Genomic DNA, 16764 nt, shown 5'->3' on the forward strand with positions numbered 1-16764 from the left:
AACCACTGTTAGGTAGGTTTGGTAAATTATTTACCCAGGGTTTTACTTCATAGGAATTTTACATAGAAATACGAAATAATCATTCAGTATTTTACTTTAGTACCAAATCACTTATTTACTCATTACTTTTTGAAGGAGTTAACTTAGAACCCAATTATATTGCAGCATATGCTTTTATGATTAAGCAGGTGGTAATGCTTGGATTGCAAGCTCAGTCTGTCAAAAAGAAACTTTCCTCCTACAATCAGAAATTAATGTGATTTGCTCATGGCTTCTTCATGCAAGGAAGATATCATTACAGGCTCCGTCAACACCAGCAAAATTTTGATAGAACCTTCAGGATAATTAGTTTTCAAAATATCAAAACTGATAAACAACTTTCCAAAGGTAATTATATTCTCTCTATTTGCTCACTACGCATGCTGTAGGAGGAAGAAGAAAAACGCCAAAACTGTCAAAGTAAGTTTTATGATGATGTAAGTTTGGGAGGAAGGTCTGTTCTTTCTCGTCGTTGTGTGTGTCTGAGGATATAATCCGTGTGTGTCTGCACGCGCACCGCACACACTCGCTGGAATCGGACTCCCATCTCCAGTGCTGCACAAGAAGAGAGAAATAGGAAAGAGAAGAAGTCAGTGTAAGCGAAAGGGAACAAATCCCGGCATTTCTGAGATGGCTGGAAGCTGAAGAAAGGAATGACCCCGCGTGTGTAAGCGAAGCAGGAGGCGGTGGGACTCGGAGCGTCCCTTATTTCACAGGTAGTTGTAAATCTCCCTGTGGGGACCTTAACAACATGCATTACCATGAAACAAGAAACAAGATAGTCTTTAGTCATTTTGCTTAATTTTGGGCTAAGAGATAGGCCAAGTGACTGCGGGAGAGCTCGCCCTGGCCTTCAAGATCCAGGCTCCACCTGCCAGAGTCCGCCCGGCTGTGGAGCCGCTGTCACGCTGCTCTGCGGCCCTCGGAGGAAAAGGGAGGTGACCAGCCAAGGGATACATTTTCACAATCGTATTTGCACCAGCTTGTGTCCAGTACCACGGAGTGACCGCCAGCATAGGAAGGTGCGACCCCATGAAACGTGGTAACCTGTTGGCAGGAGGCTGATCTCCCCCGCCCCCTTTTCGGGAGGGGCTAGGCAGTATCTTTGTCTAAAGCTGAAAAAGAAAAAAAGGGGGCCACGAACGTGGTCCCCGAGTCGCACAACTGCTGCTTTATTTACCGTGGTAGCTGCTGAGCACGCGCGGGCTCCCTCCGAACCCCGGGCCGGGAACTGCTCGCCCTCGGCCGCGGTGATCCTCTCTGGCCCTGCGGACTCCCGATCTTCTCCAGCGCTTATCGCTGCTCATGGAGGCCCTTGGGGTTCCTCTCCCCGCTAGCCTGGAGGGTTAATAGCATGCATTTTTCATGGAGTTCCATTATAATGGCTGTTTGCTTGAAGATATGAATTAGTAGAGGATGACGAAAATACATCATGAAAATACAGCGCAGCTTCGCCAGATGAATTGTATCGATATTAAGCTCTCCTCATTTGAGAGCTGACAGGTGTAAAATGGACTGGCTTTGTGTTTTCTCTCCTTTAATGCGTGCTTTTCATTTTTAAAAGAAAGATCGGGAGATGACTGTGGCTCAAAGGAGTAGGGGGCCAGCCCCATATACAGGAGACGGAGGGTTCAAACCCGGCCCCAGCCAAAAACTGCAAAAAAAAAAAAAACAAAAAACAAAAAACAAAAAAAAACGTCAGAAAGATCAGTAGGAAATAGAAAGACACAAAAGACTGCAGGGAGCACCACAAACCCGAGGGCAACCACATTCACGATGGCCCCGTGTGGGCAGGGCCCTCAGTGCCCTTTGGCAGTGATTCCCAGAGATATCAATATTTTTCTAACTTACTATAGCGTGTATCACAACATGCAGCATCTATAATACATTTAATTTTCATTTTGGTCTATATTACTTGTCATTTTTTCTTCAGCAGGAAGAATTAAAATGGAGACATATTTATTAAAGCTTAGCAGATTTCCACATCAGTGCAGAAATTCTCTGGTCTTTGTTATTGTTGCTGGAGTTTCCTAGAAGACTCATTAGTTGCCTTAAAACTTATCCTGGAAATTTAAAGTTAGGAGAAATAGAAGAGAGTTCAGGCTAAGTACACTTGTCATTAATGGACATACACTTGTCATCTGATGCACTCAAGTGTCCCGGCACCACGCCGGGATTCTTCAGCTGAATCCCCCAGGCCTCCAGGCAGGGCAGACTACACTGAAGCCTGCTCTTCACCCAGCCTCCAAACTGAAATAGCTTCACTACAGCTAGCTCCTTTTTTTGAGTAAAGAGGAACTTTCATTTGCAGTTTAATCTTATTTTGGAAGAAAATTACAAACCATAGGGTGTCAAGAAAACCCTGGCAAACATTCCTGAAGAATGTTCGGTGGGAACCCAACTACTGCCAAATAGTTTCTAACTGTGTTTCTAATTATTCCTGATAGGAGGTGACTCCATGACTAGCCTCGCTGGATAGTAATGTAGCCTCCAGTGCCATGATGGACCAGCTGTGCCAGTCTCAGACTCTTGCAAGATGAAAATACAACTGATGTAGCAACTCAGTTGTATTCTTCCCAGCGTGCTGTGACCTGAGCCTCTTTAAGGCCAGGAAAGACATTGTCATTTCTCTGCAGAAACATCCTCACTGTGTTCACGTAGCAGCTCAGATGAGTCCTGGTTTTGACGGGACGCCATTCAAAGTGCTGTTCATTTAAAACAGCACTAGGATATGTTGTAAGGGAAATCTGCTAAACTTTTATAAACATGTCTCCATTTTAATTCTTCCTGCTGAAGAAAAATATGACAAATAATAAAGACCCAAATTAAATGTACGTGACAGATGCTGCATGCTGTAATAGCTGCTATAGTACCCAGTTAGAAATATATTAATGATTCTGTGCATCACTTCCAAAGGGCACTGGGAGGGCCCTGCTCACACAGGCATCATCAGGAATGTGCTTACCTTTGGGTTTGTGATGCTCTTTGTTATTTGAAGAATCACAATTGAAACAAAACTGAGATTGCCATAGTCATTACTCCTGTAAACATATACCTGTACAACCCTGTACAATATCGTTCTTCTTTGCAGGACGGAGGTGGTTGCGTATGTGCAGATACAACACATACACAAACTATGTTGAAGTAATTTTATTTTATAGGAAGAAAATGAGGTCCGATTCTAAATCAGCCTTTGTTTTCTTATTTTTTCCACAAAGATATCTTATCGTAAAGAGCATTTTCCCCTTATCTTTTACCTGTATTTGGTTGTGAAGAAGCACTGGTTGTTTGGAGTGAACACAGGCACCTGGAACACACTGTCCTACAAGGACAAGGTCACCATTTAGTTCTAAGCACCTGTAAACCCATGGTCGCGACACCTGACTTGACAAGCACCAAGAAAAACCATAGCTGCTAAATTAAACTGAAAAATGGTTTACCAGTAATGGCCTGCTATCATATTGACATTCACTTATAGGAGAAAAGAAGAGTTTTCAAATACTTTACAAGTGTAACATGACTCTTAATCTATTTGGACTCTTTCTGAGAATGTCAAATTGTCCTATGTATACTTCTTATTGGTCCATCTCTATTTTTCCTTTCTCCAAAAATGATAAATTATTTCTAAAGCATAGTGTTTTTCATAAATTTTACTGTTATTTAATCTAATAAATTTTAAAGGTCACTTTGATGCAACCTCTGATAAACTCTAAAACAGATTTATGGGATCTAATTATTGTTTTTATTTCAACCCTGGCATTTATACATCTTACCACCTAAGAGACTGAAAAACAGTTATGGAACTCAGTAATATTGAACACCCCAATTAAAAAGACACGTTAGAAATCACAATTCTGGGAGAACTACATTAAGACATTTTTATTAATAGCCACTCTTTGGGATAAGACATTGTGAGTAATCAGTGTTCTGAAATGAATAGCCCTTAGGTAGAAAGTATGTTTTAAGAGAGAGCATTTATGAGGTAGCAAAAGAAAGCCCTGTAAATGATTCACTACCTGAACCCCTGCGTTAGTTCCTGTTCTGATGTCCCTGGTAACATTCAGAGGTCACCCATATTTCTCTGGAGTAGAGATTTCCTGACAGATATATTAAGGAACTACTACTTCTATATTTGTATTTTTAAACAGAAATAACATAGCTCTAAACTAGTGGCTAGTTTATTGGTTTTACTTTTCTTCCTTTTTCCCATCTTCAGAATGACTCTAAAGTGTCTTCACATGTATTCAACGTGGCAATCTTCTGCCACAAGGTGAGAATTCATATGAAACCTCTAGTTCACTGATGAGAAAACGAATCACAGAGACGTCAAGGATCTTGCCTAAAGTCACACAGCACACGAGAGAGGCAGAGCCAGGATTGGAGACGGTGCGGTCACTCTGCTTGGCACGGCTTTAACCACCAGGCACACTCCTTCTTGGTTTTCTTTTTTATTGTTGCTAACTTTTTTGAGAGCTGTTTTGCTAGCATTTTCACTGACACTGCACCATAGCCTTAGGAAGTCGTCACACTATTACTGCTTTACAAGTGAAGAAACTGAGTCACAGCATAGCTAACAGTTTGCCCAAGTCACAGACTTTGGGAATTTGACTCCAGGAGCTGCATTTCCTGAACTGCTGCACAAATACATTTCATTAAGTAAGTGAATTATTTGTTAATGTCCTGCTTTCCTTTACAGAGATTTGAGATGGCTTTCAAAACACGTTGTACAGTACCTAAGAAGAAGGCATTAATGTTGTATAATTGTTGCAGATTTAAATGTAGGAGCAGGATGACCTGGGAAGACAGGGGGAGGTTTTCTCTCCATCACGCTTTAACTCTACCCACCAAAAACTCGTGTTTGGGACACCTGCCTTGTTGAGCACCAAACACACGCTCAGCTCACAGTCCATTGGCCAGAACTAGTTTCATGACACCAATTTGTCCATAAAGGAAAAAGCAAGGTGTCTGATTCACTCTGATTCCCGCAGGAAGGAGAGGGGAGCTGGGGACCATGAGCACTAGTGGTCTCCATCACATTTCAGTCCAGCCTAAGGTAACACCTGTCTCGTAGCTGACTGTACAAATCTAATGGTTAAGTCTTTTAATGCACAGAATACATATTACATGTACACAGACACGGGCAAGTGTCACTTTTGAAATAAACCTATTTAAAAATGAAAACTACTGAGGAAATCCAATTAGCTATTTGGGTTTGGAATTTGTTTTCCCCCTTTTTTTGCAGTTTCTGGCCAGGGCTAGGTTTGAATCTGCCATCTCCAGTATATGGGGCTGGTGCCCTACTCCTTTGAGCCACAGGCACTGCCCTGATTTTTCCTTTCTTAGTGTGACTTTACTATGCCCTTTACTTTAAGTAACATTAATTGCATTTGCAATATTTGGTATTTATAGTGTCCTAGACACCATATGTTGATTTATTTTATTTTCACGCTGGCCATAGAATGTGAGTGAAGGCATTGTACACGGGATCATTTGTTTGGATGACTATAAATAAAGCTTCAAAACAAGAAGATAATTTTGATAGTGTATTTTGAAAGCTTCAGGAAGACCACTGCTGCTAAACTACTTTAAAGATCTGGAAGAAAAACAAACGAGCATGTAATGGACCCCCACTGCATGCAAACACCATGCTCTGCCTGTGACATTGAGCATGCTCTGCCTGTGAACTTGAGCTTCACCTTTGACAAACACCCTTCAGTGTCAGGACATTCAGCTCCACTTGACTGAAGAGAAAGACTCCCAGATTAGGTATGTGTGTATTACAGTGTTGAAAGAGCAATATAGCATTGGTGGTTGATCATTAAAAATATATTTAGAATATATTACCCAAGGACGACTTTGAAAGGGTTGAACATGGGTAGAGTTCATTGGTAGAGTCATTAGGTTGATAAACATTTTTTTCACCTACATTTTCATCTAATTTTTTACTTTGTAATTTTAAATGTTTTACTATGTACTAATTTTATGTGCTACACTTTTAATTGCTTTTAATTGAGGGACGTGAAAATGAAGTAGAAGTGATATTAGGTAACACAGAGATGGCAGATATTCACAGGCAATTGGGAAGAGAAAATGGTCATTCAAAAAAATTACTCCAAATTGCCTTGTCTTTTTTTTTTTTTTTTTTTTTTTTGAGGCTTGTACAGAAGGTCTTTATTGGTGGGGGGAGGGAGGCTGCAGAACAGCACTGAGGAGGAGAGAAAAGAGAAGAGAAAAAAGGAGAGAGAAGAGGGGAGAGAGATAAGGAGAGAGGGGGAAGAGAAGAGAGAGAGAGAGAGTAGAGCGAGGGGGAACCAAATTGCCTTGTCTTGAGAGAGCGACATATATATACACATATAGTATACAGCCAGTGCTTAATATTTTCACTCTGAAGTGCTCAAGGCCTCAAGTATTGATAAAAATTTCACCAAGTCTATTAATTCAAGAACTAGTTTTAAGACATAGAAATAAACAGCTGATTTTATTTTGTATAAACTGTGTGTTAGAGTTAATGAAAATGTCTCCTTTCATTATATGAAACTCAACATCAGATATTAGGTTTAAAGTAATGTCAAAAAGAATAAGTGACAGGAAGTCCACATTACCAGTTCTTTATTTCTTCATACTACTTGAAATGTTCAGGATTCTTCTGCTTTCTTCTTTTGTCAGTGGAATCTGATATGGTCCAGCACTTAATCATGAAGAAGAAATAAAGTTGAATCAATCTAGTGTGTTTTTAAAATTCAAAGCTTTAAACTGGACTGGCTGTGCGTGTGCACGCGTGTGTCTCGCACGTGCCCGCATGGGGCGGAGCATGGCTGTGCGCGTGCACGCGTGTGTCTCGCACGTGCCCGCATGGGGCAGAGCATGGTTGTGCGCATGCATGCATGTGTCTCCCACGTGCCCACGCGGGGCGGAGCATGGTTGTGTGTGTGCATGCGTGTGTCTCGCACGGGCCCACGCGGGGTGGAGCATGGCTGTGCGCATGCACGCGTGTGTCTCGCACGTGCCCGCATGGGGCAGAGCATGGCTGTGCGCGTGCACGCGTGTCTCGCACGTGCGTCTCGCACGTGCCCGCGTGGGGCGGAGCATGGCTGTGCGCGTGCACGCGTGTGTCTCGCACGTGCCCGCATGGGGCAGAGCATGGTTGTGCGCGTGCATGCATGTGTCTCCCACGTGCCCACGCGGGGCGGAGCATGGTTGTGTGTGTGCATGCGTGTGTCTCGCACGTGCCCACGCGGGGCGGAGCATGGCTGTGCGCATGCACGCGTGTGTCTCGCACGTGCCCACGCGGGGGCGGAGGAGCACACCGTGACAGCAGTATTCGGTTTCCTTAGTTCTTGCCTTTATTCTCAGGTTCTCAGAGAGTGGCCTGAAGATGGGGCCTTGATTCTCTCACTTAGAGCCCGGGCATCACTAATTTTATATGAAACAAGTCATCAAAAATTCAGTATGGAACAAATGCATATTTATGCGATTCTGTAAATGAACTATAAATAAACCATCAGGATGCTGTGTGGATCACACTTACAGGTTCCTTCACATATATTCTTTAACTTCATATAAAATAAAAATACTATAAAAATGTATACAGGGCATAAAGTTTTAAGCAGCTGTTATATGAATTTATTGTAAAATTCTTGGTAATGATTCTGATATTTTGGTTTGATGGATTTTATTCCCTCAAATGACTAACAGAAATACAGAGTTGGACTTAGGCCACATCTCATTTTGATAAGACAGTAAAATGTTTTATATACATTTTGAATTTAACTTTTGCAATAGCATTATGCAGTGTATCCAAATTGTCATGTTGGATATGCACAAAATAAAGCATTTGTAAATTTCCATATTAAATTTTTGGATATATCAAGAACATTTGAAATATTATTTGTATGTTTCTCTTTTCCTCTGTTATATTTTAATTTGCTGTGATACAGAGAAATTAAATTTAAAGTATATCTTAGTATGATTTTACATCTATGAATCATAATTTAACATAAGGAAGAATAAAATGTTAGGGTAGTAAATTTCTTTTAATTAAAATATTCCTTTGGTGGAAGGAGACATTCCTTTAAGATTCTGGATATTTATCAAGGACTCTCATTGGGTTTCAAAATATCTTGTTCTTTACTTATGTTAAATCTAGGAGAAATATCTTTGATTTATTCCAATTAAGACTATCACTACATTGTGTTATGGGTTAGGAATAAATTTATTGCCTGTCTTCACACTTCACGACTATTTCATTCATGACTTTTTTTGTTCACTGATGAATCTCTAGAACAGTGTCTGCCTTACTGTAAGATGTTCAATGTTTATATTTTGGGGTGTACTGTAAATGTATAGTATAAAGGTATAATTGTCAAAATGTTCAAAATGAACTGTACTGTATAGTATATGTATAATGTAAATGTATAGTACAGAAGTAAAATTGAGTTTAAATGTTGAAAATGAACTATACCATATAACAATATATAACATAACGTTTATTGATGTGAACATGTACAAGTTTATATTTGTTGTTGAGTCAGTTGCTTTCTTGGGAGTTTCAAAGATAACACTTTAAAAAATAGTTTTACTTGAGGATCACTCCTATTTGAATTAATTTGCTAAACCTCTGTATAGATTTGTTTTTTTTTGTCTTTTCCCAGCCAATCCCTAAGTTATATTTTGAAGGTCCTACACATTCGTTAAATAGACAGTGTTATCTGACTGCTCTTCAAAAATGCTCTTACTATAGGAATTTAGCTAACTGCATTAAATATGACACCAAAAAATGGGTTTAAAATACACCCCAACAAAGAAAATGATGTGTTCTTCAACATTATGGCAAAGGAAACAAATTACAACAATAAACAAAAACTAATTCTTGTGTACCTCGAAAACGTATTCAAGATGCCAGGGACTCTGATTGGAAATTCAACATTTTCAGAAAAGTGTCCTCAGTAGTTTGTGATGTATTCATTTAAAAAATTAAGGAATAGATTAAGAACCCTTCACACTACAGTGTGACTCCAGAAAAACCACTGTGGACCAGTTTAATTTGATTATAAGAGTCTTTATTTTGTAAACTATACATAAACAGTAAAAAAGAAAATGCATTATACTTTATTACATATAATCAACATTAAAGTTTTAATTTAGTGTGTATAAATTAAATGGAAAGAATCCACCAACTTCGCTTTCAACGAACTGCATATCAGGAAAACAGCTGACCCACTATTGAAATTAAGGGTACCGATGTGGAACATTCAACAGGCTTTTCCGTTTTTATTGTGGGCACAAAACCATTGGTCTGATATACTTAAAAGTGACAGTGCGCCAAAATGTATACACAATTAATTAACATGCTAACTTAAATACAAGGCTTAAAGTAATTTTCGCTACAGTTAATTTTAAATGCTACTCTACACAATAATAGTAAACAGGTCCACATGGCAATTATGTAACCATAAAAAAGAAAGAAATATATTCCATTTTCTTCATTCCAGCAGCAGTACCTGTACTGATATTAATTTGTTATTTAGGTGTGCTTATATATTGCCTATTGTCCTATATTGGTACGCATGCTAAACCCTTTCTATTTCTATTTTTGCAAGGCACCATACAATACGATCTCTAAGTTTCAGCACTACTAACAAAAATGACATAATTCTGAGATTAAATGCAAATTTTAATCTGAAACAGGAAATAAAATGAGAATTAACATTAAAAAATTTGACCTTGGGGTAAAAGACAAAATATTTTTGAAGATACAGTTTAAATAAATTCCCTTTACCTATATCTTCATAATTTAAATTTTTCACCCTAAGTTGCTGGTCAGAAAGATAAAATAATCGAGAAAGGTTAAGAAATCTGCTGTTAAAGAATATTAAAAACATCTACACGAGACTGCCATCAAAATTAAAATACATGTTAGAGAGGACTACTACATTTTTAGCTTTCAGAATCCATGTTTTTTCCATACTTTCCATTTTGCAAAATATCCTATCATATCCCTAATAAATTCATAATAAAAACACCACCAGGAATGTAAACACAGTGGAGAATCTGCAATCGTCACTTCGTCTTTCTCAGCACGTGGTCTCTCTGTCTCGGTTGTCCTGACCCACTCCAGGTTTGTGAAGATGCTACTTCCCAAATACAGTTAAGGTCATGTATAATTTTATAAAACCCTGGGGCCAAGGTCACTAGTGAGTTATTGTTAAGTATGATTTAAACTATGTCTCAGGAAAAATAACACATGCAATTCCAAACACTGGCTGTCATTTTGTTTGTGTGAGATTTACCAAGTTTTTCTTATGAAAAGTGCATTTTAGTAGCTCCTCACGGCTCTCCCTGTCTGGCTAGACTCCATATGCGTTTTCTTTTTCTGTAAGGCATATAAAAACTCAAAGCAAACGATTCTTACTTAAACATAAAGTTCTATGACTTTCGCTTCAATATCTGAAATAATTATACAAAATATATGAGATTTAGAATCATTTTGTTGGGGGCAAGAAGGTAATTCTCAGCAGGCTGTCCCTTTGTAGGTCTTGGAAACGCAGCATTTATTAATCTCCTCTGTCGTCAGTCAAACGTATCCATCATGGCCGTCACCGTCGTCACCATCCTCTCCTCCGTCCTCGTCGTCGTTGTCAATGTCATCTTCTTCATTCACGATATCATCGTCAGCGTCCTCATCATCCGTCCATTCATGAAAATCTCCACTTGCAAAATCTCCAGAGATCTCAAAATCGGCAGCTTTAAAAAAGTAAGCATTCCCTTATTTGACAGAGTAGTGAGATAATTTCTGAAATACGTAAAATTCTGGTGAAAATTGAGAAATTAAAAAAATTAATTTGGTCTTTGGCTTATTTGATAAAGGTAAGGAAACACTGATTTTCCAGAAGAACTGCCAGATGTTAGAACACTGTAATTTGTTAAAATTTACATGTTGAAAGTGGAATCACATCTTATACTGTGTGACACTTTCAATCTAATAATACTGATCTCAGTCTAGTAAAACTGATCTTCAGTTTTCACAGGTGTTCATGTCAGACTTTAAATTTCACAAAGTACTTAACATTTCTCGTACAAGTGCTGTAGGCAAAAGTGATGCCTATAACCAAAATGTCTGTACCCCTGTAACATTCTGAAATAAAATAAATAAGTGGAATAATTTTCTTCCCAGAGATGCTCATTTTCAGGTCAACAGCACCCATCAGTATGTTACCTTACAGGTAAAAGTGCCTTTGCAAATGGGATTCAGGTAAGGACCTGCACCTGGAGGTCAAGGACATCTGGCATATCCAGGTTGTGGCTTGGGTCCTTAAAATCAAAAACCTTGTTCTAGGTAGAGTCAGAGGGAGAGAGGAGTACAGAAGAATGGTCAGAGATGCAAGCTTGTTCATTTGAAGCTAGAAGAAGGGGTCCATCTGCCAAAGAATATAAGCTGCCTCTAGAAGACCAAAAAAGCAAGGAAACAGATTTCCCTCCAAAGCTGACACTACAAAACAAAATGAAACCAACACAGGCTTTCTGCTTGATGTTTAGGTCAGTGACTTCTGATGTACAGAACTCTAAGAAAATAAATTGGCGCCTATCGAGACATCAAGTGGGCATTTGCTACTAGAATGATAGATAACTAGTAAAGCCAGTCAGTAGTTTAAAAAATACTTTTAAATTTTTAAAGAGCTATTCATATTTAGAGAGGCAAGAATGCACATACACCTCAGCATGGACTGACTCTCATCTCTTCGATGCTAGTTAGTGCGTATTTTCTACTCACTCTGTCATCTTAGTCTATAACTCTTTGGTAGTTATTATAATGCATCTTATTAATGGAATTGAATGTTTATAAATTAGTTAACCTCACAATACGACACAGTGAAATTCTCCTCTGCTATTGAGAAATGCTGTTTCTATTCTTAATGTCATGTTTTCTTACTTGCAACATGTTAGAGAAAACTTGTAAGTCTATGTCTCCAAAATAATTTTATGGTTCACTTACTGAACTTACCATGTCATTTAAATTTACAACATAAAAATAATATTCTTTATTCATCATTGATAACTGAAATAATTAGCAATGCAACTACTTTAAACTGCATATTACAAAGGCTTGTTCACTACATGTTTTAAAATTATATTCAGATGGCCATTAAGTACTACTTAAGACTAATAATGTTAGAAATGTTATTAGTTATAACAAATGCAATCAGTGTAACCAGTTCAATGGGAGAGTTCTAGAACTGGGTTACAGGTTCTCCCAAAAACCAAGATATTAAAAATGTGAAGGAATAAATTAATAAACGCAGAGCAGGAGCTTAAGGAAATTTAATTAGATTACTTTTTATTTCACACCATTTATCTTTTCCTAAATAATTTTGGTCTATCAGTCTAAAAATCTCGTGAAGGAGACACATGAATGTAAACATTTTCTAAAATGCAAGAATAAGTATTTTGTTTTAATTTTTGATCATTTTTTACATCAGTTGAAACACAATCCATTAATTCCTGGGGGTATGTGTGTTAAGCTAAGTGGCTTTTGTTGTGAAAACTCTTTAGAGCACAGACAAAAATATTGATGTGAAACTTGCATTCTGTAAACATATTTTATGAAGTACAGTAGATACCATTTAAAAACATTAAAATAGATATATGTGATGCTTAACTTGTTACTTTTGTTGATTTACACATAAATTCATATTCATAATAAAAATCAGAATTATAATTTTAATAATAATAAAAGTTATGATTATACTATAAATAATTAAACTTCATTTTTATCACCCTAACATAAGGAAACATGTTCATATAGCTGCAATTTGTGGAACTTTACTTTAGAAAGGTTCATTTGTTTTCAGCTAGTGAACCTTCATATTCCTAAAGTCACCCTCTCCAGAGGTAGGTGGACAAAAGTGCCCTCCAGGACAGTATGTACCCTGGGGGTCACTGACAAGTTCTCTCTTTCCTTATAGAAGCATTAGCTAACAGATTTCTGAATTTGAGGTAGGAAAGGAACCCAGCTTTTAATGGTTCTCCCTATAGTACCTAAATTATTTATTATTTGTAAGAGTTTTTAATCCCCTAGGAGCAAGCATTTTTAACACTCCCTTCACCACGTGTAATCTACAGTCTTTACATAGGTAAGTCTTTATTAAGTGCTTGGACAAATGAACAAAACTCTGAAGTACTCAGTCCTGTGCTCAGGAAATTATTGAATAAGTGACCCCTTCTCTTACCACAATCGGCAACACCATTTATTCTGGATCCCATGACCTCATTTCCGTATCTGTCAACACACCAGCACTGGCCAGCACTGCCATGGCACTGTGTCGGCTTGTAGTAGCCGTCCTCGTCACACAGAGGGAGGTACTGTCCTGTGAGACACACACAGATATGTCACACACACAGCTTCTATGGATGATGGTGCTTTCTTTTTTTCTTTCTTTTTCTTTTTTTGGTTGGGGATTCATTGAGGGTACAAATAACTGGGTTACACTGATTGAATTTGTTAGATGATAAAGACCTTATAATTGTGTCCCATCCCCAAAAGATGTGTTACACACTGTGACCCCTCACCCCTTCCGTCCTTCCCTCTCTCTCTGCTCTCCCCGTCCCCTCACTGCCCATTGTGTACTAGGTCATTAATTGTCCTCATATCAGAATTGAGTACATAGGATTCTTGCTTCTCCATTCTTGTGAAGTTTTACTAAGAATAATGTGTTCCACGTTCATCCAGGTTGATATAAAAGATGTAAAGTCTCCATCTTTTTTTTTAGTTTTGAAGTTTTGGCTGGGGCTGGGCTATGAACCTGCCACCCCCCGGTATATGGGGCTGGTGCCCTACTCCTTGAGTCATAGGTGCTGCCCAAAGTCTCCACTTTTTTTAGTGGCTGAATAGTATTCCATGGTATACATATACCACAACTTGTTAATCCATTCCTGGGTTGGTAGGCATTTAGGCTGTTTCCTCATTTTGGTGATTGTAAATTGAGCAGCAATAAATAGTTTAGTGCAAGTGTCCTTATGGTAAAAGGATTTTTTTAATCTTCTGGGTAGATGCCCAGTAATGGGATTGCAGGATCAAAAAAGCTTGATAACTAGGATCTATAGAGAACTCAAATTAACCAACATAAAAAGAGCCAACAATTCCTTATATCACTGGGCAAGAGAGATGAATAGAACCTTCTCTAAAGAAGACAGATGAATGGCTAACAAACATATGAAAAAATGCTCAACATCCCTAGTTATTAGAGAAATACAAATCAAAACCACCCTGAGATATGACCTAACCCCGTGAGAATGGCCCACATCACAAAGTATCAAAGCTGCAGATGTTGGCGTGGATGTGGAGAGAAGGGAACACTCTTACATTGCTGGTGGGACTGTACAATAATACAACCTTTTTGGAAGGAAGTATGGAAAGCCCTCCAATTGTGCTTTTTTGGGGAGGCATCTATTACGCACCCATTAACAAACTCAAAACACACACATGTGGAGCGTCCGTTCCACTCCACTGCAGGTAGCAGTGGTGCCTCAGAAGAAAACGGGTAAGGTCTCTGAGATTCTCATGAAGCTCATCTAGCCATCGCCATGATAAACTGCTTCTGTTATGTGGATTGATTTCTTTTGTTAAGCAAATTGCTATCCTGCTATTACTCATTCTGGGAAAGTAAAGTGTTTTTAGAGGTACAATACAAAATTAAAATTTGATTAATGCCATGCTCATATTAAATCATCTGGATCACTTAGCGTGACACACAAGATCCTTCACCATCATGTCCCTGCCAGCCTCCTATTTTGATTCACCTAAATTTTCATTTGATACCCCAAGCTCTTTCTGCATCAGTTAATCTGATTTTCCCCCAATACTATGCTGCATCACCTCTGTGTAAATTACTGTAACAACTAGCATCCCTGTCCTTTGCTCTCTCTCCCATTTCAAGTCTTAAATGTGACCTCCAACGTAAAGCCTTTTCTTTAGCTGAGAGATTTTCTATTACTTCTTGCAAAGTGTGTGTGTTTATCTGTGATGATTGTCACTGCAGGCTTCCACAACACTGTGACATCCTTAATGTTTCAAAATATTTAGTTTCTCTTCATTTTTGTTGTATAAACAACAACTCTTATACCCAATGGGAACAGTGGGAAAGACTATTTCCATATCTATAAAATCTAACATAGCATATGTAGCACATTGCTATAGAAAAATGTTTGGTCAGCAACTTAAAAGTGAAGTCACATCATTCAACAAACGCTACAATACCAGAATCTAAGCCCCAGGAGAAGAGAACATTTTGTCTGCCTTTTTAACCATTTTTTAAAAAATGACAAAAAACAGTATAGTTATTTGCTGAAAGAAAAAAATGAACAAATAAATAAAATGTGAAACTCATTCAGTCTTGCGAGCATATGAGATTATAATTTTACTCTCTCAAAGAATTAAAAACAATTATAGAGAGGGGCGGCCCCTGTGGCTCAAGGAGTCGGACGCTGGCCCTATATACTGGGGGTGGTGGGTTTAAGCCCACCCCCAGTCAAAACAGCAAAAAAAAAAAAAAATTATAGAGAGATGATTACTTTAGTTTAAAAGTTACAATTCCCTTGAAAATGTGAATGGCTGGTCTTTCAGTAAAGCAGACAGACTAACATCGATGTTGAAAATCTGAGAGCACCTTTTGTGCATGTCAGGGTAGCAAAAATGGGGGGAATTCAACTTTATTGTATCTACATCTCTAAAAACTACCAATATTTAACATATTTGATATAAAATTGTTATGATTTATAGTCAATGTGATCATAAAACTTATCCTTTTTTTCAGTATACTTTTAAAGTAAGAGAGACACTGTAAAAATGAAGACATAACCTGCAACCAGAACATAAGGCACCCCACCTCTATTACATAACTGCTGATTAATTTTCAGATGTGCACCATTATCAGGCCCAAATGGGAAGAAATATTAAGGCATCCAGTACTCTGCAATCATGATTTTCATTTATATTATGAAAGAAGAATAAAGGTGACTCTCTCTAAATGGGTGCTAAGCATATTTTATGTTTTTGATAGTTTCAAATAATCAAAGCCTGCATTCCAATAGATTTTCGTGACTAATAGACTTTAATAAAGTGAAAGATATTTTTCAGTTGACTTCAAATGGTCTTTCCCATTTTACCTGTCTGAACTTTGATTTGCTGAGTCCAACTTAATGTAAGAGTATATCATTCCCACTCTCCAGCTGTGATAGCTCATCATCCGTAATTTTTCACACCTACATATTTATTATCAGTTATGTTTTTTATTTTGTCCAAAGGGCAGTGAAGTAAAGATTTTCGAGTAATATGAAAAAAATCTCCACATATAAACACACTGTATTAAAATTACAGAGATACACGTCCAAGTACAATACAGACTAATTGGAGCTGGAGACACGCAGAGTGGGTGCCGCTAGGGACACCTACTAGCGTGTTGACACCCATGTGCAAGTGCTGTCCTGCTTTGGATCCTAAAATGCAAGAACTAACACCAAACTGGAGACATTCAAATAAACTCTGCTAAAGCTCAGTTAACAGGATTATGGCAATGTGAATTTCTTAGACTTTACAAATGGGCCAACATTATCTGGTACATGCAAAACGTTACCTTTAAGGGAAGGTCAATGAAGAATGTATGGAGACTATATATTACTTTGTAATAGATATTATATATTTGTAATTATTCTTAAAAAGGCTGAAAATTT

General features: G+C 38.1%; 1 protein-coding gene across 6 annotated transcripts in view; it reads right to left on the reverse strand.

The window, feature by feature from the left end:
- Positions 1-10292: 10292 nt before the first annotated feature.
- The window catches only part of SPOCK3 (SPARC/osteonectin, cwcv and kazal like domains proteoglycan 3), a 577544-nt gene continuing 571072 nt past the window's right edge, over positions 10293-16764 (reverse strand). For 2 of the 6 annotated variants that reach the window (XM_012811836.1, XM_012811838.1), the window contains 2 exons: positions 13266-13403; positions 10293-10782 (listed from right to left, as the gene is read on the reverse strand). In XM_012811836.1, the coding sequence (XP_012667290.1) occupies positions 10613-10782; positions 13266-13403 (308 nt within the window). In that variant the 3' untranslated portion in view covers positions 10293-10612. The remainder of the gene's footprint in view (positions 10783-13265; positions 13404-16764) is intronic. The other 4 variants (XM_012811839.1, XM_003800492.1, XM_012811837.1 and 1 more) reach the window with 3 other exon arrangements.

The sequence above is a fragment of the Otolemur garnettii genome, unplaced genomic scaffold, assembly GCF_000181295.1.
Source record: "Otolemur garnettii isolate 467f Iridium unplaced genomic scaffold, OtoGar3 scaffold00177, whole genome shotgun sequence".
Taxonomy (NCBI): Eukaryota; Metazoa; Chordata; class Mammalia; order Primates; family Galagidae; genus Otolemur; species Otolemur garnettii.